The 22218-nt window shown below is 48.1% G+C and overlaps 1 protein-coding gene across 4 annotated transcripts in view; it reads right to left on the bottom strand.

Moving 5' to 3' along the window:
- The window catches only part of rols (zinc-RING finger and ankyrin repeat domain-containing protein rolling pebbles), an 83404-nt gene that overhangs the window by 32912 nt on the left and 28274 nt on the right, over window positions 1–22218 (bottom strand). For 2 of the 4 annotated variants that reach the window (XM_022076053.2, XM_022076056.2), the window contains exon 1: window positions 3695–4404. The exons of the other annotated variants lie outside the window; for them this stretch is intronic. In XM_022076053.2, the coding sequence (XP_021931745.1) occupies window positions 3695–3758 (64 nt within the window). In that variant the 5' untranslated portion in view covers window positions 3759–4404. Of the gene's footprint in view, window positions 1–3694; window positions 4405–22218 lie in introns of those variants that run through there. 4 annotated transcript variants of the gene reach the window in all.

Raw genomic sequence — 22218 nt, 5'->3', positions numbered from 1 at the left:
AAGGAATTATTGCTGTTATTCCTTCGTGTCAGCGTTCACGAGAGATTCGTAAATGATCATGAGACAGTCGGTCGCCCAAGGAGGTCACAAACCTCCACGAAATAAAAAAAAACTTATTTTCTTCTCCAACTACCTGAAATTCCTTCTTCATTTTATGTCCGAAGTTCAGGACAAATGGATACCAGCAGGACGAACAAATGAAGCCGAGATTCCGAATTTGTTCTGCCTTCATAGAACGTACATAACTCGGAAGCGTTAAGGCAACAATTAAAACAAGAGTGGCACATGGCTCCTCGACCGCCCTCTTCCATCACATCATTTACATCTTTCTCCTACAACCCCTGTCCTACTGCGTCGCTTCAAAATCAAGCCACTGCATCTTCACTTCTCCAAACAGCCCCTGTTTCACACCACACGGTGTGACCCCCCCAACCCCCCCAATACAAATTTGGAACCAATCGTCCAACATCATGGACCGCGACGATGGCTGTCTCCTGGGTTCTTGCGCCCTGAAGATGGTGGCAGGAAGTGCCCCAGAGACGACCATCTCATTTCTGCTTCTTCGCAAACGCTTGGGCTTACGTTCCCAACAGCATCTTCAATGATCACAGATGAACTCAAAATGGCGGACCGCGCCCATAACGAGTTCCGTCCGATTCACAACTTAAATACGCGTTTCGGCCGACACGCCTCAGACGACGGGTTCAAAGACTCGCACTTTGTTTCCCGCGACGCCACTCACTCAGCCAGAAAAACGCTGGCAGGCGTAGCGTCGCCTGACTCGCGGTAAAAAAGTTGGAAGACCCTTACTTACTATTACCAGCAAAACAATAACAAAAATGCGAGCAACAACCGACCACGTCACGCTCTGTTGGCGGAAGACTAGACTAGCAAAAAACAAAAGTCGAACGAGCAGCGAGTATCCTGCAAAGATACAACCAGAGAACAAAAGAACGTCGACCGGAAATCGCTCCTGACCTCACGAACAGCACACCTGCAGGTTTCCTATATTCAGAAGGTTCAGGGTTCGACCCCACACGAGCATTCAAATTGTCTCCAGAGAAATTGAGACAGTGCAGTGCAGGGCGGTCCGGCAAACAGTTCCACGTTGAAACAAACTGAGAGGGCCCGTGGCTTTACACTTATTAATGCAGTTCACAAAGTGCATATCCTTAAAAACATTGACACTTCAGCAAACTCCCGGTTGACTTTCAACTACGTAACACTCAGTATCTTACGTAAGAGGGGGGGGGGGGGGCACCCTCGAGCCTTGCTGCTGGGATACGCCACTCCTTTCGCGTCCCTCCCTACCATTCGAGTATACGTGACGCGTACAGTTGACGAAGCGTTGTCAAACATACACAAGAATTAATCACTCGTTCACATCTGAATGCACACCACGTGATTTATTCCGCAATAAATAAGCTGCCTTTTCTATCGCTGTTAAAATAATTGACAGCCAATGACACGTGTCAGTGTACTCAATCTACTAACTCAGAGAGACGTAGAAAAACTGTTTTTGCAAGAAACAAATTTTGCTGGTTTGGTTCGTACGTAATTCAGCTTCAGCACTGCACAGTGAATACTGTGATATTTTATTATTTCTAAAGTAATCAGTTTGTACACACAAATATGAATAATAACGTTGGAGATAAATTTTTAAGAAGAACACACTTTTTATTCGTGCATTTGCTTCGATCTTACTCCATTCCCTGTCCACAAAATTCCGGTTCTGACAACTGTTACGTTTCATACTCCAAAAGCCTGCGCCTGCCTTCACTTGCAGCGAACTGGAGCGATTCGCGTAGATCAAACATCAAAATATTTGATCTCGTCAATAGCTTCCCGTCAAAGGACAGGGCCACTTTAATATTTCCGCGTCGCCAACGCCCCCGAGTATCATCACACATAAGAACGCAGTTGGGGAGACACAAGCGTGAGGATAAATTTTCAATACGTGAGCTTGGAAATTTTAAAAGCCAATTATCCTCAAAACCTTGGACTGATCTTGTCGTGATCTTCAGGTGACGCTGACCTATCCATGACCTCAAACCCACATAAATATGTTCATCCAGTTTCATGTAGATCGGCAGAAATAGGAGTTTGGAAAAATGACTGACGGATGACCTTGACAGAGTCCCAAAACCAAACTGAAATGTTCTTCGCGTCTGGCCCATCCAAACCCGTTCTCCCTGCAGTAAGGCCCGCTCACGTCCGATGGTCCTCTGCTGCTGTTAATCAAGTTTTAACTGAGGAACTTTCAAAGAATGCACAAGCCAGAAACAATGTCAGTTGCATAATCGTGGCGCCAGCCACGCCAAACTACGTGTCTTTAACAACGGTACACAGCGCATGCGCAGCTCTGCCAGACCCTCGCGCGTTGTTCAGTGAAACCTGCATGTCACGGAATCGGGGCAGGTTCCGTCTCTGGCAGGTACTGGATCGCCTGTATGATTTCCTATTCATCCGTCTGAGCCAGCCAAAGAAAGAAAGAACGAAGTTCTGCCAAAGTGGGGCGTTAAGAAGCCTCGATCCGGGAGCGTGCGCCCCACGGCGCGTTCTGAATGTTCCTCGGATGTTACACGACGCTGATTGGCATGCACTTCGTATCGCGTCGTGACGAACGGGAACTGCGTTCGTGACTTCCTGAACATGAAAACACGCAGCGACATGTTTCGCACTGCCTCTGATACCCCTTCGTCATGGCCTGCATTCTCAACACGGGGGGGGGGGGGATACTGATACTTGCTCAGCTGGCCAACAAATTGATCGCTTTTAATGAAGCTGGGCCCAAAACCACGGTTTCTTCCTTTGACTTTCATTAACGAAAATTGTGTGTGTATTTGATATTTCTCCCAAGCCCCTATCAATGTCTCTTTCGTACATTTCTCTGCACTGCCCGTAACCCCCCACCCCACCCCGCGCGCTGTTCTAAAACACCTCGCATTTGCACCAGAACGACAGACCGAGTTTTACACCCGTATTATTTTATTGCAATCCCTACATCCCTGCGCAGGGTTTGGGGTTATGGAAGGGAATTTTATGACCTCTATCCCTTCGATCTGTCTTTCCCAGACCCTGCAACCTTGCGTCGTCTCGACTTACCTATTTTAACAGAACTGACGAAACACTGTTTCGATGATATAAAGGGCCAGACAGAGAACGTACGTGAGGTTGCATGTGTAATGACGATGCATCAACCGCTGAGATAATTTCAGAACTGCGACGACCGACAATGAGAACAATTTTAAAGTTATTACGACACACAGAATCGACTGAGCTTGTCAAGATGAACACCTAATCTGCTGGCCGAGCTCAAACCATACGATGGCCGCCGTACATCTCCTGAAAGAATCGACGATAAACAATACGTCGGATTTGCGTCTGTAAAGACGAAACCGCTGACTTTCAGATTCCAAAGTCTCTTGACTGTCCTTTCTGGGATCAACAGGTCACGGAGGCATTTATAAACACGAATGACCTAACGCCACTTTGTCGCTGCAGACGGGCGGCAGGAAGACAGCGTTTTCCTTGACGGACGGACGGACAGGAAGCACAACAGAGCTGTTCGTCACCGCACCAACAACGAAAGAAATTATGAAGAACAATCTCAACGGCATCGCGAGTGATTAGGCAGCCTGAGACGCACAGTTGACAGGAACTGGTCCACTGGCTGGCGCTGCTCGTGACTCACCTGTTTCAATCGAGGGATCACCGCTGCTTCCAGCTTCTACCACTGGCGCTGCCGACCCAGGCATTGCTCCTCGAGAGGTTCAGCCTTGTATTGTAACGCACAAGAGACAATTCCGCTCTGCGAGATCGGCTCCAAGTGAAGGGAGAGTGGAGAGGATCGCACGTTCGCCGCGACCCATTTGCATACACGAACAGTCGAACGCATGCAAACTACGTGCTACGCGGTCGTCGACTACAGGACCGCCTTCTGATCCATTACGTCGACACTGCAATTCTCTCACCTTCCGGATCACGCGCTGTTAACTGTGCGCAGATCATCTGCCACCTACACAGCTATTCTTGGAAACGTCACTCACAAAGGGCAGTCCTTAAGAGAAATATGAACAGAAACCTTAATGTGGAACACGTTTCATTGCGCCTTGGGGCAAAACACTGCATTTCACATCAGAATAAATCAGCAACCAACAGAAATAATCCCTTCTTTGTGAATCGCGGTATCAGATGACTTGTTGCAACACAGGAAGAAATAGCTTGAAAGAACTTCACAGCCACTTCGCTGGCGAGGTTCCAAGAAACTTCTCGCAGATGACACAGCTTTCAAAAACACAACTTGCACTCACTCACTCACTCGGTACGCCCCGTCCGAATCAACCCCATAATAACAAGTGGTTTTACTCCGCGAGGCTGCAAGACTCTGCCTACCCACGCCAAGAGCCGAGACGCTACTGAAAGGAGGCCGAGAGTCTCGGCAGTCCGCCCCGTCGCCTCCCCCCCTCCCCCTCCCCCGACCAGACAACAAAACTACACGAATCTGGGAGAAATGGAATGGAGATAAGGACGCTTTCGGGCGCGCCATTCACTAAACCGCGGTCGCCTGTACCGAAGGATTGTGCAACGAAGAAAAAGGTTAAAGTCCTTGGTATGCAGAGAACCACAACTGACTGCACTTTCTAATGGCATCATCGTTTGTACGACAGAAGAAACGTCGATTATTCTCCGCGAAAGACATCGTTCGCTGAATGAAAAGGGTTGAAGACCAATCAGAGCCAGACTTCTGAGGTCTACGTGACGGAGAGTCCGAAGACGGCCGTCTTCTGGGTTGTAGCGCCGTGTAGCCTCCTAGTAGTTTACCGTTTCGGAGGTCCTTGCTGCCTCCATCATCAGGGCGATGACTGAAACGTTGGTAAACTTCTACCAGACGACGGCCATCTTCGGCGTTTGTGCACTTCGCTTTGCCAAGGCGCGTAGCACGAACGAGGGGAAACAGGAAATACGTACTTAAAATTGTCAGGAAAATCTCACGAGAAACCGGTGTTTACCGGCTTGAATGTCAGCGCGCGAGGAATGCGATCCAGGGCCTGGTCAGACGGGAGTTTCACCTGCACCAGAGAGCCTTAATAATAGCTACACTTTACGACGGTGCAGAACTCTTACCTAACTCATTGCTTACACGATGTAATGGGACCCCTTACCAGCAATAAAAGTGTATCGAGGTCGCCAGTACACGGCGTGTCATAAAACGGATTACTCCTACTCCGGCTCATTACGAAATTCACAAAACCAGCGACCGGACTCCGTCCTCAGGAAGACGCCAGTCTTCGTCGTACCTGTGTCACGAGAAGCGTTTACCGTCGTCTCACGAGGACCAGCAGCGGCGATACATTACAGCTGTCATTCTACTTTGGGTTTGAGACAGGTTTAATTCCGTGCGAAGCCTCTGATCTTAATCACGTTTTAACAAGAGACAAATCACGAGTTGACACCCTTCGAAGTCTTGGATACCCCCGCGCCAAACCTCACACCGCTCACGGCACGCCGAATGATGTTCGTTGGTTCTGTTCCTGGTCTGATGTACGGAAATTCTGAACAGCGTGTGGCTTGGTTGGGCGAGATAACAGGGCAGCTGATATCAAGTACGACCTAGCGCCAGTCTGAGTGAACACACACACACGACACAGAATTACAAGCGGAAAATTTCTTTTCGGGCAGAGAAGTCTTGAACCCGTTCCTTCCGAAAGCGCCGGGCGGACACGCCGAAGGTACGTTTTATAAAACGTCTTGTAAACAGAAAATTAGCAGATAAAGGAAGGGACTCTCGTCTGAATGTTCACTGGAATCGATTTCAAAACGAAGATCCAGTCATAAACGGAAAAAAAGACTCTTTCGCCGAATGCAGAATTCCTTTATGCAGCACAATTGACAAGCGAAGAGAGTTCGCGAGGGAGTGGCACTCGGAACACAACGCAGCTTCACAGTGGATTCGAATGGATCGGAATCCACGGCTATCGAAGTGACATGCAGCTCCTGTCGGATTCCTGCCACACAGACATGCGCGTCGATGTACCTGGGACGGATGTCTGGACTGACAAAAGCTTCAGGTGCAGAGACTGAGGAATACCACGAAAGAGCGAAGTCAGAACAGCCGGCCTCGTGACGGAAGGAGATTTGCCACGAAGGGCGAGATTAGGCAGTTTGATGTTACATTTGTATCAAAATGAGAGCCACTTTCGTCTGACGTTCGACTTGCGGGCCGTCTCGGAATCGCGGGCATGGGGTTGGCTCTGCGATACTTATCCAGACACGTGATCGCATCGTAAATAACCAGCTGAGCAACCACGAGCTTCTCAGCAAGGGCCCTATCCCATGAGACAGAGCAGACATAGTTCACTGAGGATGACGACCGCAATTTGACTTCGGCCAAATTCATCCAACGCGCTGCATCGCTTATTCATTCCTGTCGTTCATCGTTAAATATTCCCCATATCGAAAAACGCTTCAAACAGAATTCGTAGTTGTCAATCAGCCCCGTTTACCTGCGACACGCCATTTGTGATTAATTTTATGAACCCGAATCAGACACGTCGTTGAACTGACAGGTGACAGATTTCGGTGCCGACCGCGAAAACGGAACGCGCTGACGAGCGTCTTGGTTAAAAAGAAATGAGAAACGTCGCTGTTAAAAGGGCGTGAAACTTATTTTGTCCAGAGTTTCACATTCCTGTCCCATGAAAACATTTCAGCGAAGTTCAGGCGGCTCGCTGGTCGCGTTTTGAGCACCAAAGTGAAACGAGAGAGAGAGAGAGAGAGAGAGAGACAGGCGAGCAGATAAGCGAAACAATGAGGTGGCCAAGTGGCCGCCCACGCAGATTCACTTGCGACGATCTGTGAGAGAAAGTCGCGGCTTTGCTATCAGACTGGAGATCGGCGGCAGAAATTATCTACTCCGTATCAGTTAAGAGAACGAAGGCTGAGAATATCGTCGGCTCATGACAATAAAATTCAGCAGTGACAGATTGACAAGAAAAAGAACCCCTGGCGTGTCTTAAGGCACTGGCGTCCACCCTTCAGGGTCACATGCCCACGACTGCAGTAAATTCTGCGATCAGTTCCACATTTTGAGGGTCGGTGACTTCAGTGCCTGTGCGACGAACAGACGAACTTTCACCTCTAAGCAGTCACCGTTATTACAGCCCCCCTGAACCTTGCCTCGGCAACTGGTGGGCTCCAGACCGGAACGAGGCAACAGACAGACCGACTGCAGCGTAATTAATGAATTAACGAAACTCAGAAGGAATCAACAAAAGCAACTGTAAAACCAATGTCACTTAGTAAATGGCCGACGAGATTCTGTGTTACAGACGCAAACAAAGAGATTCTGTCCACGCATTGCGCTGAGCGCACCAACGCCGCGCCGCGAATCAATTAGGGTCTTTTGTGAAAGTCGTGGCTAGGGATTTGACAGGTGGAGCCTTGCCCAGGGGTGACCATGCTCACCAAACCAATGACAATTAAAACTGTAAGAAATTGTCGTGTTCATTATAATATAGCACCGTTTATATCGCAGTTTTTCGACTTGAATCCCCTGAAAGATGATGATGCGGCTCTGGAAGAGTGCGGACGGACGGAGAGACAAACGGGCTATTTATTTATTTATTTATTTCAGAGCTACGATACTCCGGCAGCTGTCACCAGAGGCACATCGACCCAGCAGACATCCCTGAGGGCCTGAGTAAAATACTGGAACTGTGACTCCTGCACCTGAGAAAGAGGCGAACTGCAACCCGTCATGCATGGCGATTGGGGAAGGAGGCGACCGTGTCCTATCCCCGTGACTATTCGGCATTCACGTGGAAAAACAAAGAACAAGGAAGAGAGCGAAGAAAAGATAATCCGAGGTTGATCTCGCGGCCCACCAGAAACGGCAACCCGCAATCCCGTTCTGAAGGAGCCATTAAATTTCTACCTTGAGCAGGTTATGACACACTTTTCCACGAGCAGATATGCATCACGCCCCAGGACATTCTAAATGCCAGCGTAACCTATGGCGAACAGCGCCGTCACACTGCCTAATCTCATCTCCAGATCCAATCCATCACCTCTCACTATTCGGCCCCTGTTCTGTCCTTCAGATAATCCGCGAACTCAACCGCGCGCCACCAACGTCTACGAATTATCGAAAAGTCACGCCTCGTTCTTACGAAACTTGCCAGAGAGAGTTTAAGGATACATTTCCCGATTATTCTTTGCCGAACCAATCGGCACTATCCCGTCTGGCGACACAGAACTCTCCAATCGGGCTTCATCAAAGGCTTTCTTTGGCAAATGGGTTGCGTGACTTCTCGATCATCCTGTACTTCTCCGAATCGCGGTGTCACGTGTGGGGAAGGGGGGGGGGAAGGGTCGTTATCTGCAAAATACGAAGCCGCCAATGCATCAGCCTTGTGATGACAAGTTGCGCCAGATAAGAACACAACTAGAGTCAGTCAGTCGGCGAGACTCATGCATCCATCATGCACGGCCAGCTGTTAAATGACGACAATTTACACCGCCGCGAAGCCGTTTTAAAAGAAAACGGGATCCATTTCTAATCTCCAATTTCCTGACTGAGGGTTGTCCAAGGTTTTTCTCAGCTCCTCGACAGGAAAATTTGACTTTCCACACACGCGAATTTTCGCCCGTCGTTGAAATAATAGACCTCAAACAAAAACCACGAATATCAATCAAGAGGTCAGTTCTGCTTAAGAAATGATCGTGAATGCAGACTTGTGAATGTCATCGAAGACCACTGTGATCTATAAAGAGTCAGGCCCTCCACTACAGAGCGCGGTTTGTCTGTGCTTAGTTCACTGTTGCTGGGAACCAATGCGCTGGATTAATTACCTGGCGGCTGGAGCCCGGAGCGCCCTCCGGCTACTGGACAAGCCGTGGATGGGTGACTCATGCCTGCGCGAGGCAGAAGTTTGTCCAGCGCGGGGTCGTACGAGGTCATTTATTGAGATTGTTTCACTCAGCGGAAGACGGCTTAACGCAACGGACGGCGAGGCGAGGAATTCTGTTGCCAGGGAAACGAAGCCTCATCGGCGTCGTCCTATTTGCATATGACAGGAGCTCATTTCCGACGTTTCGGAGGCAAGCTACATGTCTCGATCTTTTAACACCCCCGACGATCATACGAGGAACGCGAAGAATGCATTAGGCTGTCGCTTGCGTTCACTCGCAGAACTGCCAAGAGAAGAGCCCAGAGCAAACTTTGTCTGAGAGCGAATCATGTGTTCTTTCTGCTGAACAATTGTAAGCCTCATTCGCTGCCAGCCGCTCGCCGCTCGCCGCTCGCCGCAAGAAGATTACTCGTATTTATCTTGGTCTCTCCTCATGCGTAATAAAATAACCGTGGAAATCGTGAACAGACGCACGACTTGTAGCAGCGTGGGAAATCAGAACGCGAACAGCATCCGACCAGAAAAGGAACAGACCTGACAGATTTTTGCAAGCATCGCAGAATTCAGCAGAGTGGAAACGTACGCGGAGCTTATTGAAAGAAATCGGTTCTTTGTTAATGTTCTCTCCCTCTCTCTTTTTCGTGTCGGATCACGAAATGCGCACCAGCACAGAAAACGTCCGCCGTGGTCTTTAGGCTGTAGACGCATCGACGACTCCGCCTTCAGTGCAGGTGTTCGCGTCACAAACGAGACGACCATAATTTGTACGTCGTCAAACATGTTTCAGACACGACGCCTGCCCCAAACCCAATAGTTAATGATCGCCCTGCGACATTCGCGATCACAAGGGGGAGGGGGCGACAGACTATAAAATTACCCCCCCCCCAGTATCACATTCAATCAAAGTCCATTTAGCAGTTTCGGTCATGGCACCTTCCCATTACGGGCTCACTTTTCAATCGAAACGAACAGGCGAGTAACACAGATGGACCAAAGAGATATGACGTTCCTAGAATTGAGACAATTACTCACGGAACAACTTCACAGTTCGATTTCTTCAGCTCTTATTGTTCACGTAATTACACAAAACACAGTCTGGTGGATGTTGCGAGGCGTCGCTATTAATTTAATAAAATGGCGTGACGAAATTCCTTCACTGCGTTCCGGGGAACTGAGTTCCCTTTCTCCCTTCTCATGAGCTAGCGAAATAAACACAAGGACGCGTTACGCCATATTGATAAAAGAAACCGAAATGATTTCTTAGGTCCGCGCGTCTCGCAGAGGAGTTTGAAGCGAATGGCACAGTCCCAGCAACTGCCAGCTTAGTCCAACATTAATCGTGCAGTTTAACTACGGAGGTTGCACGACAAACGTCTGAACCATTCGTCCAAACGAACTGGACCGGAAAGTAGCAGAATTACGTTCGTAGACCAAGCGTATTCATACGTTTCGTTCGCAGTTCAGGCACCAGCCTACGCTCGTGTGTCACCTACATGCAAACACACCCACACTCTTCATTTGAATTCCCAAACGAGCGATCTGTCTAATTTAGTAGCAAACTGACTGTGTCTTCGTCACGTGACAGGTCACACGGTCTGATGGTACCGAATCCTGCACCACAGGGCCCAGTTTCCGGTCCTATCCTGAGCCAAAAAGTCCCCAAAATAACTTCATGGTCCTCCCACGTGTCTCGTTATTCAAAACAGCGCAGAGTCAGTTTACATGAAATCTGAATTTAAACATTTCGGTGTGCCAATTGGTTACAGCATCAGCCCGCACTAATTAATTCATCTGTCCCTGTTAATGAACTCGACATTTAGTCACGAAAGCAAGTCGATGCGACGTTTCGACACTTAATTAACACCGCCCCCCGTGTCCCCTTCCGCACACTTCGACGGAAAACATTTCCGGATTATTTCCGGAAGTGAGGTTTCTGTTCTTGTTAGCAGACCACGGACAATTTATTTTCCACTGACAAATGCTTCTACGGAAGAGGCGTGGGACATTGCCGTCTGTCTGACGTCATAACCCTGTCCTCACAAACCGGATCTTGTCCATAGGTGTAGCTGCCTTTTGTCAGACGATGCGACACTTCGGAGCTCTGGAGGGAGGCGTCGTCTCTTCGCCCACGTATTCAAGAGCTCGGTCACCCGGTGGAAGGACGTCGCCACTTTATCGCCCTCTGAAAAGATTCTGCTACTGACGGCCGTGTCACAAACGCACGGCTACAAGTGGGCCGATGCCCCAGGGCGCTCATGGAGTCTTAATTGCCGAGATTCCTTTATTTGAGCGTGGTCCACTCAACGCACTACGAGGCTGGTCAACCGACGTTTCGCAGGCTAATTTTGCCTGCGTCGAAGCACAACTTCGGCGCTTCGTCGCGTCATGTGTTCAAGGAGTTACACAGTTTCGGGCGAACAGTACAGCATCCGTCTTCAGGGTTAACCAAAGGTCGGACCATGTTCTACACACAGACGCAACGCGAGTTATAAGCACATCAGAATCAGATCGCGAAGAGCGACGTCCACCTGTCTCCTGGTCCTCACGGTCAGTCCAGTAAGAGCTCAAAGACCCCTCTTAAAATGATGAAGTTGGGGCTTCCGAAATTCTATTCAATTCGGTGCCTGGGGCAAACACTTTGCGCGTGTCATCACGAGTGACGTGCGGGCTAATTGAGCTGTTGAAGGGCCGGTCAGAGGTCGAAAACTCAACAGGTGCCGCAGTTGAAAGCCACAAGAAACAACACCTGCTGAATCCTACACACGGGACCGTGGATACGGCTGCAGGCGAGCGGCCAGCTTTAACCTCCGGCCTTCTTCATCCCCACTCGAGAGAGTTAAACGCGGTTATCCTTCGCTTTCACGGAAATTCAGGGGCTTGAACACGTGACTCAACCATCGATCAAAGCGGAAGTGACTTACGTCCGTCACACGCCTGACGACATGTCCACGTAGGAAGGGGGGGGGGGCGTCGCGATCCATGACAGAACGAAACATTTTGAGCAGCTGATCAACTACCAACTTTCCCAGAAAGGTGGAAACTTGGAATGTGACAACACAGGGTTCAATTTGGTGGTTACGAAGAACACTAAACACAAATTAATTACGTGTGGCAATCACGACAGTACGAACAGAAGTTCAAAGGTAAAAAGTTACGGGAGGGCACACAGTGCAACTGAGACGCGGGGAACAGACGGTAAAGTTTAACAAAGTTACGAATTAAGTAAGCATCGTGAAACAACTCAACGAACTAGCATTAAGATCCAATAATCCAGTTCACAAGGCGATCATTGAACGACGCCTTTCCTCGTCATTCCATGGTTTATCACGCACAATTATACGCATAGTTCACGCAACAACTCGAATTTCCAATACGCACTGTTGATTCTGTGTCGTTTTGGTAAACGCCGGCCAACACAGGAAGCTAACCTAAGAATCGCTGAACGTGGCAAAGGTTTGAGGTCCTCGGCATTCAGTTTACTGCCCTTCGGACTCCTTATAAGTCTCCTTGTGCTGTTAGCCGAGACGATGCGCCGTCCAAACACCTGTAAGTTGATGTCTTAAGTCTAGTAACAAGACATACTGCGATTAATTAGAGCGGTTCGCCATTATATTACTTTAATACAATTGGTAATTCGTAACAAAATACAGATGTCACTTCGAGTTGTGCTTATTTGCCTGCGATGTCCTGTCTCGTCTTAATTTCGAATGTTCTGAAGACGGATCGAAATTTAGAAATGCTGAACTTTTAAAAAAATCCAAGGAAAATTGCTGTTTGCATGAGTAGTAGGGGTCTTTCTGACACGAACAAGATTCGATCGAAGAGAAGTTCGGCTTCCGCTAATGCAAATGCACCAGAAACACATTTCCTTTATTACTAAAACGGACATTTCAAGAGCTCAGAGCGAGAGTGTCGAGTGGACTCAGCTGGCTCATGACACGTGTCAAAAGCAGATTTCTATGAGCACCGTGGTAATAAACTTTGAAGTCGCATAAGAGAATGCGGTCTGTAAACCAGCTACTCAACTATCAGCTCCACTGCTCCGTAGAGGAAGTAAGCGCGAACACCACGAAGGGCCCATTTCTGCCCAGAAACAAAGCCCTCGTTACTGTTTACGTCGTTAATTCGCGTAATCAGACAACGTCTGCGGAAAATCTGAAAATAAATTACGAACCTTTCAATATTCGTTGTTCGGCCGGCGACTTCATTGAACGCACAAAAACAGCTTAATCAGCGGCTGGTAATTTTACAACAAACACGTGACCTGCTGGAAATTGGGGTTCGTCATACTCGGCTGTGAAATTACTTCAATTAATCCATTTTAATCCATCGCAGTGTTCACTTTTTTAATAAAATAAAATACCTTTACACAAGATTAAAAATGCTATTCGGTGACCGTGATCGATTTTTCAGTTGTATCACCGTCAGATCGGCCACGACACACGCGCTCTGTTGCGAGAATGGCAGGAAGGAAGCCTTCTGCACGTGTTTTGCAAGGGTGTTCTTTACGAGTCTGTCACGTCTAGTTGCCTACGAGGTTTATTTACTGCAGACGCAAATCTCCACCCGTACAACCAGCGACGCTCACTCCACGTAGCAGGGTTCGTGTTCAGAAGCTGACAGTAGCTCAGCTAGTGAAGAAATCCCCGCCTTTTACAGTGCCAGACGTTCCGTCACCGTGTACAAATCAAAATACCCCGCCCCGGTCACTATCCTGAGCCAGATGAATCCAAACCTTTGTCAGTACGATTCATTTTAAGATTATCCTACCATCTGCGTCCAGGTCTACTGAGCGGCCTCTTCCCCAAGGGTGTGCAACCAAAAGCCCGCAAGACGGACGACGAGCAAAGGAAACTCTCGCCCAGCACCGGCGATTATGCAACGCATCAAAAGTGATCAGCCAATTAAGTTAAAAGTCACTGCGCACGTCCGGACACGAACGGAGTCGGAGAACAAACTTCATTCATAAGAATCTCGCGTCTGCTTAAAAACGCTCATCAGGGGTGATCAAACGTGGACGGCCGCCAAAAACGAGAGCTCCGAACACTGAGAATACGTCATCCATGACTTCAGCTGATGCCCCACCCTGGTTACTCAGACTAGCGCCAAAATAACACAGAACATTGAGTTATACCTCGCTGCCGATCACGTTTTGCTGCTGTTCACAAAACGCAAACTGGACAACCCTTAACTACCTGCAGCTTCATTGGCATGCAAATTGGCGACTATTTATCGGGTCTGAGCCCAGAAATAAAAGCAAAACGTGCAATCCCCCGGAAGATAAAAAAGTAAGTTACGCAACGAGACGACAAACGACCGGACACGCGCGGACGTTTCTTCAGGAGGAACGCAGTTAATATGCAGGCGCCCACAGCTGAGACGAAGTCCGGTTTCAGATGTTGACAGATTCCTTCAATGCTTGCAGGCGACTCTTCGCCAAATATTATTACGGCGAACAATACGGGAGGATGAAGGCAGTCCACGGACATACGACAATTGAATGTGGACACAGTCATCGTCCTATGAAACCGAGCCATAAATCAATCATTCCGTCATCGAAAACTTGCAAGTAACGTTTCTATCTCGACCGGCATTGCTGCGTTTTGACATCCACAGAAACCAATTTCGGTGATCAAACATTACTCAATTCTCAGATCTACAGAGATCGACAATTCACACGATCAAATCCAGCTGGGTTTTTTTTTTTTGCAAAACCTGAGTTTGCCGCTCGTATTAACACCGCGTTCCTAATTTCAGAGATTCCTCGTACGAAGACATCAGAGCGACGGAGACCCAACTCTTGTAAACACATTTGTTTATCGACAGCCAATTTACGTGTGTGCCTTTGCACCACGTAATTAGCTCTCAAGGCAGATGCACTCAGACTGAGCTGTCGCTGCGTCATTCATTTGTTACTGGCCTCGTAACCAAATGAAATGGCGCCATGCATAAGCGATAATTTAATACGTGCATGAACACCGACTGTCCGTCCTTCCTCCCAGGACCTCTTCAGCGCCCTGAAAAATATTCTGCACGAGTATAATGAAGTGTAGTATCTTGTTAGATGAAAAACGCTTCAAGGAACGCAGTGTGGGTCATCCACTGTTGTTTGCTACCCACGAACTATTAAAACAACTTTGCACAAGCGTACGAATTTCATTCACAAATGTAAGCGGCTAACAGGCGTCATCCGGACATAGTAACTCTGCAAGAGTAAAATAATATTTTTCGTTACACCTCGCGGAATCCTCAAACCTCACGTTTCTGCACTGGTGTTTTCTTCAGTACACAAGCATTGAACCTCATTGTGAATGGGTGTAGGTAGGATTTTCCTCATCGCCGCCCCCTCCCACACACACAAACCCGCGCTACTCGCCATATAAGACCAAGAGCGAAAAAGTGTTTAACGTCACACCGTGCACAGCGTGATTTCATCGCACGGACAGGAAGTTGGCCGAAATCTGTGAATGCATTTCACTGTGGTGAAGCTCGGGCACTCTGCGCGCGGTTTTGTCCCGCTCCAATTGCTGGACGGGGAATCCCCAAGAAGAACAAAGTTTAAAAAAAATACCGTTAACACCTCCAGGGTGTTGCAGTGGCGTTGCGACGGCTTAATGGCTTTGGGGGGGCGCGGCCCGACCCGTGGAGAAGCGAGCGGATGTATCGGGGTTCGACACAACACTCGAAGATCATTGGTGATTCGATTATGTTCCTGCTGTAAACTCGTGTTTCGTAACAACAGCTTCAGGTAACTGAATAGGGTAATTTTGTCATGAGAATAAGATACACTTAACTGAGTCTTCAATACAAAGATAATTACATAAAGAGGATATAATTTTTCCTGAATTTTACAGGCAACGCTTTAAGTTCATAACCACCTCTGGAAATAATTGTACGCAACCAATTTAAACAACGACATGGAATTTATGTTAAACAATTTCAAAACGACTTCCATTTCAAACACTACGTTTACCAGACACAGCCTATAAACGTTTTTAGCTCATGAGTAAAAGCTGTTGTGCCTTTGTTTGCATATTTTATAACACCGTTTCAAAAGAGGCTTCTTCTTATTCCGATGTACCAGGAAGAAGCCTGCCACGTATTTTGAAGGCAACTTCTAACACAATATTGACTCTGGTTTCATGGCCACCTCGTCTAAAGGAAACCTTACACTGCATTGTTACGTGTCTGTTGTAAAAGCCAGCTAACAATGCTGAGACGAAACACGGTCGCAATTGACCGGAGGAGATATTTGTACCACGATCCGCGGTCTAAAACACCTGTTTATACAAGGCTCGGCGTACAATGCCAGGAGGCCCACACCGAATTCTAACAGGACTGAGGCAAGCCCACACAACACTGATTATCGGGTGACAGAAACTTCAGACTAACTAACTAACTAACTAACTAACTGACACCATACAGCAAAGCCCTAGAGAAAGCAGCACTCAGCTATGAAAGAAACTCCCACATCTGTACAGGACACCCAAGTTCATTACCTTGTTCACAAAAGCCGCCACCGGTTCCTATCGTGTGCCAGATTAATCCAACCCGCACCCTCCGACCCAAGTCCCTCAGATTCGGTTTAAAATTGTCCTCCCATCAACGCAGACATTGTGGGAGTGGTCAGCCCCTTCAGGAGTTCCAACTAATCACAGGGAAAAAGACTTTTTCAAGACACTTCCCCCTTCCTTCATGTAGCAATGTCAAATGAACATTCCTCGCCAAACCATCGATGACGATGAGCACGCACACTTCAGCAGGGTAATTGCCTGCAGGCAAGAATCAGTGGAGCTTTTCCTCCGCCCCACGCAAAGATATTAGGAGGCAGAAGCGATGTTACTTGTGCCACTGTAGCAAGGAGCGCGGCCTGACGCAGGTGGCTGTCCGCAGGCAATAATTTAAACACAGATTTCTGCCTCCAAGACAGTTTCTTGCGTCCGTAGGAGTACAGCAGCTTCATATGAAAATGGAACACGACTCAAAAACATTGGCTAACCCACGCGTAGGAGAAAGCAGTTTGCGTGCGTGCGTGCGACTGCTACGACGCATACACAATGTCGTTCGAAAGCCAAGACGTTTCTTTTAGTGCACGTCTCAATGCGACCAGAAAAGTGCTTCTAAGCGAGTTATCTCGTGCGTGTCAAGACAAGTGTTGCAGAGACTGTCCAGATCACAAAACACCTCAGCACGTATCGTTAGTAATCCAGGCTAGAATCGAAGCGCGATACTCGAGCCCTGAAGATAGAGGCAGTACGCTCCTCTGAAACGTCGGTCAGTATCTACTCGGGTTCCATCGGCTCTTTAGTTATTTAAAGACGCCGGTCCAACTACAAAACCGAACGCTGAGGTTAGCACCCCTGCTGCAGTCCAGGATTCGAGTCTCTGTAGAGGAGGAATTTCACTGAACCAACCAACAGTTGTCGAACAGGTTTAATTTACTTCGTACCTGACAAAGAGGAGAAAAAGTTGACTTTGCTGCGTGCAATAAGGGAACATGGAACCAACTAAAAACAAAAAGGCGGAGTTTGAAGAACGCTGATGTGGAAACAGAGCAGTGGAGACTTCGTGCCGTTTCGCTGTGGCTGATGAATGGACCATGGATGCTGTGTTGGTTCAGGCATTACGTAAGGAACGAACTTCACGTGGCAAAGAGTTTGTGTACACACAGAGAGAGAGAGAGAGAGGCAGGTGCACAGAGCCCTGCCCGACTGACTGCCTCTGTCAATATTTGGAGGCTACATTTGCTTAATGATCCAGCACTTAAAAAGGACGAGACGTTTGTGTCCTGAACACCTACTTCCACCCATTTTCCAGAAGGACAAAAGGACTCGAAAGATGCGTGGTCATAGGCGTTCTTTACCACGCACTCGAACTCAAGGTCCGCGCATCGGAGTGACACAAACTCGGATGCAGGAGACGCGTCTCGCATTTCTGTGTTCGCTACTCACTGACACGAGCCCGTCGTTGCAAAGCGGAGGCCACCCTTCACGTTTCAACCCCTCTCGCTACTATTTTATTTCCAGCGTCGCTGAGACTTCCTTTGCATAATCGTCAGTTCATCCACTATTAACTCATCTTTCTCCTCGCCAATGAACCGTTTTTAACAAATTTCAGCACAAATTTATATCCAAACAACCTTTTATATGAGAATCCCGAGGGAAAGAGACCACGTGACAGACCTGAGATAATATTAAAATGAAATTTAAGTAATATGGCAAGGGCTGAATTCATTTGGCTCAAGACAAGTCCAGTGGATATTCGGTATCAATGACTAGCTCAGCGACTATCAGCTTCTCAAGGACCCTGCCTCCACAGAGGTTATTGCTACGTTTGAAGCATCACGACCTAAGGCAAGAATCGAACCTCGGGAATCTTAGTCAGGCAGTGTCGCCCAGACAGAACAAAGCAGAAAACAACTGTCATCAACTCCAAGAACTTCGCACTTCCTTGAAGGAACGTCAAATTCTTACTGATAATCTTTTCCATAGAATTCCGTACTGAACGTGTGACATGTGTGAGCGGCGCATGCGCACGAAAGGTGCAATAACTTCTCGCTGCTTTACAACAGCGCGTGTTTCGATCAACGTCAAATTACTTATTCAGAAGACGCTGAGTTCTGTACAGTGTAAATCAATCAAAGTGGATTTTAAAACACTTGAAAACTTGATAATGCTGAAGAACTCCACAACGAAAGCAGCAAATTTAAAATTACACGGCGTCCATTGCGATGCAATGAACAGAAGCAGAGCTTTAGGCTTAAAATACGCAGAGCACCTCTGGAACGTCAGTGTACTCCAGAGAGTACGCGTTTGCACTTGTGTCAACAGGTTCCTGAAGCCTCTCCCTCCAACCCAGAGTGTTGTACCGTTACTGTGTCGACCTGACAGTCCAATTATTACGACTAGGGAACAGGATATTTAATTACGGCCTCAAAAGCTTTGCGCACAGCGAACGGCGCAGGCAGCGAGCGGAATTTCCCATTGAGGCTGTCAGCAGAAGCCTCACGATTTAAATATTATCTTTACCCGCTGTTCTGTATCGGTGCGAAAACTGGTCTCTTACATTGATGGCGTCTGTGAAGAGGGTGCTTTGGAGAATACGGATGAAGTGACAGGAGGCTCGAGAAAAACGCGTAATGACGAATGTATGGTGGATACATGAGATGCATTCAGAGTTTGATCAGGAAGCCGCAAGACGTGATTGCTATGAAAATATCTCGAGGAACAGCGAATCAAAAGAGGGACCTGGGCGACTGATGAGAGGATTAAACTGGCGAACCTTCGTGTTCCAGAACTTCCTGGTCAGCCAAGCAACGACAAGCTTTTCTATGCGATGTGGTTTTTGTTGAATGACTTTAAACAGAGCGTCTCGTATTTCTTGTATTTACGTATTAAATATGCATGGCTGAAGTGTTAAATGCTGGGTTCAAGAATTTATTCGTGTCAGAAACGACACCCGTGGCGACTCGTCGAACTAAGACTGCGCGGCCGTTAATTGCGATTGCGTTTTAACGGAGACCGTGGCCTGTAATTTCTCAGTCGTCAGTTCTCCATTCCTAACCAGCGAATGCAGGCGACAGTGCTGTCCTCTGGACCAGCCTACCTAAGAGCAAGAACGACGTACGCGACCTTCTTCGGCGCTGGCTACATCAAATAAGACAAACACGACTGTTTCAACATTGCCCACAGATTAACTTCTTCTGAGGCCCACCCAGGGACCTACCCAGTGGTTGTGGTGATGATGGGGGCGGAGGGGGTGGGGGTCGCAGGCTCAAATTTCCACAGAGCCTAAGTCAAACTCTAATTTCTAAAAGCAAGACGCTTCTCGTTACCACGAGCATTTAACGAAACACCAGTCGCAGTGGCTGCGACGTCCGATCCAAGGAGTCCTACCAAATGGACCAAGAAACCTTCAAAAAAGAAGGCCCTGTGCTTCGCGGCCTGGTACAATCTGGCAAGAGTTCCTTGTTCCACTGTTCCTGTCATCTCAGGGGTGTCGCGAGAGGCCGAAACAGCCCGGGGCCAATCAGGAGCCAAATGTATCAGATCCGAGATTAAGCTCCAACTGGTTTCTCCCCTCTCGCCTCCCGAAACTGACTGTCCCGGCCGGGGGTGGGGGGTGGGGTTACCGTCCTCCCAGTCCGATGTACATGGGGTAATCATCACACCATGCCCTTTCATCTGCTGTGATTATCACCACGGCGATGCGAAAGTAACAACTCTGTCAGAGAGAGAGAGAGAGAGAGAAGGGCTCACGCAACAACGGTCCACGTCCACGTCACGACACGGGCTCAACCCCGTGTCCAAGCCCCACATCACACACCGGGCGTCGGGTTTGCGCCCCCGCGGATCTCTTGTATTCCGAAGGTCCCGTGTTCAATTCTCGACTCGGGAATTCCGACAGGTTTCTCGTTCTAGGACAAACACGTGCTCCTAAGTAAGAAGACGCGACGAGGACTGCATGATGGGCTGGACGTGTAGTTCGAACTGAGGGGACTGTGAGTTTGTACGAAATCTCGGAAACGGGGAAAGGGGTGGGAGACAGCGCGTAAGAAAGAAAGGTAGAAAATGAGATCAAAAGAAAGAAAGACGAATGAAAATTGGAAAAAAAAAGAAAAAAGGAAGATGGCCGCGCCCCGCAGTCTGTTTTGCGTCAAAAAGTGAAGGGTCGAGAGGAGGCGTTTACGAACAAAACAGACGTTAAACCCACAATGCTTCGGGGCAGAACACGGTAAAACAGTCCTCTGTAACAAGCAGGCACGTGACTGTGTTTCTCCGGAGAACAGCAGCGGAATTTGTTCTGCCGACAACCTAACTCGATGCACCGCGCATCGTAATTCAGAGCCGATTAAACTGTATTCTCCATCGTCCGTAGCGCCGAAGGGCAAATTAAAAGAGAACAATAATTTGCAGGTAAATGCCACACAACATTCACCTGTTCTGTAATGCATACATACGTGTAATGTTGTCTCACTTTAAACAATGATTAATGGATGTTAATGCAAGATGGAAAACACGTCTTGTTCGAACAATAAATTCCTGTTCCATTGCATTCAAAAATCCCTCGCCAGTTTTGCCTCGTCTTTCAATCGGAGCTATCCTACCTAATATATTCACGCGATTATTGAAAATCAGTACGTCGACTGGAAGAGTTGGTATGAGAAACTGAATTAAAGAAGTCAATCTTCAAGGACTGAGCTTCTCGCCCCTAAATTCAATTGAACCTTCTACCAGCCACGACACATGGTTTGTATTCGTCACAGAACACATCCGAAAGCAGTCGACTTTCTGAGAACAAAAAACAATCGATTTTTAACGACAGAACCACGATGCTGCGTACTGAGACTCGTGGTAACACAGATTACCAGTTGCAGCAGAGACGTGTAGCAACTGACGTCGGCCTCGGAAGGCTTCTTCAGAACGCCCGGTACGTGGAAGACCGAGCCTCGTCGTCGTCGTCGAATTCAACAGCGGTAGTTAGGTTAACGGCTTGGACCGCGAGACATAAAAATACACTTAGTTCTCGTCGCTTTACATAACTTCAGTCTTGTTCTTGTGGCATTTTTGTGCTCGCCCCATAAATTAACTCAGCGTTTACGCTTTGAATTTATACTTCAGCAGTCGCCATCAAACATCCGAACTTCCTCATTTACCCGGACGACTCCGAGATTCCTGCCATTTTATTTATTCTTTATTCTCTAAAGGTCAGACCACCGGTTCCATTTGGGAGCGAGTCCTTTGTGGGAATCAGAGGATTGTTATGTAAGTGACGTCTTGATGTCCACAGAAATAGCTACTGCGCACAAGGTGGGATGGCCGCAGGCTAGCTGGTGGGTCACCAGCCTCTGGGCCGATGAACCCGTTCTGTGCTCGTTCGCCTTCCTCGCGGGAGAGAACACGGCAGGACCCTGGGTCGGCTCCAAGCAAGAGTGTGCTAACGGCCGCTCTAACTTTGCTGGTTTAACAACGTTGTTTCAAGAGCAAGTTATTCGCAGTTCATTCAGATGCGAAGGACGGCCGTACAAAGATGAGAATCGACCCACGCCTTACTTAACGTCGCTTTATCAACTGGAGAGGGTGGAATTATTACGTCGAATAGGAAAGATATGGAAGGAAGAGGTTGAGGTAAGCCACACTAGTCCAACAGCTGACTGATTAAAACATCAGGCGAACAGGCCCTGATGATGGAGGCAGGAAGGGCCTCTGAAACGTCGGTAAAGTCAGAAAATCAGAAACGTCTGTTCTGTATGAGCTGCGCACAGGGACGGGAGGGAAGGTAGAAGATACTATTCTCATTTACGTGG

This window comes from Zootermopsis nevadensis, unplaced genomic scaffold (assembly GCF_977971745.1).
Source record: "Zootermopsis nevadensis isolate Lab colony 2312 unplaced genomic scaffold, Znev_1.0 Znev_ptg000002l, whole genome shotgun sequence".
In the NCBI taxonomy this organism is placed as follows: Eukaryota; Metazoa; Arthropoda; class Insecta; order Blattodea; family Termopsidae; genus Zootermopsis; species Zootermopsis nevadensis.
This window is presented reverse-complemented; position numbering and strand designations above follow the sequence as displayed.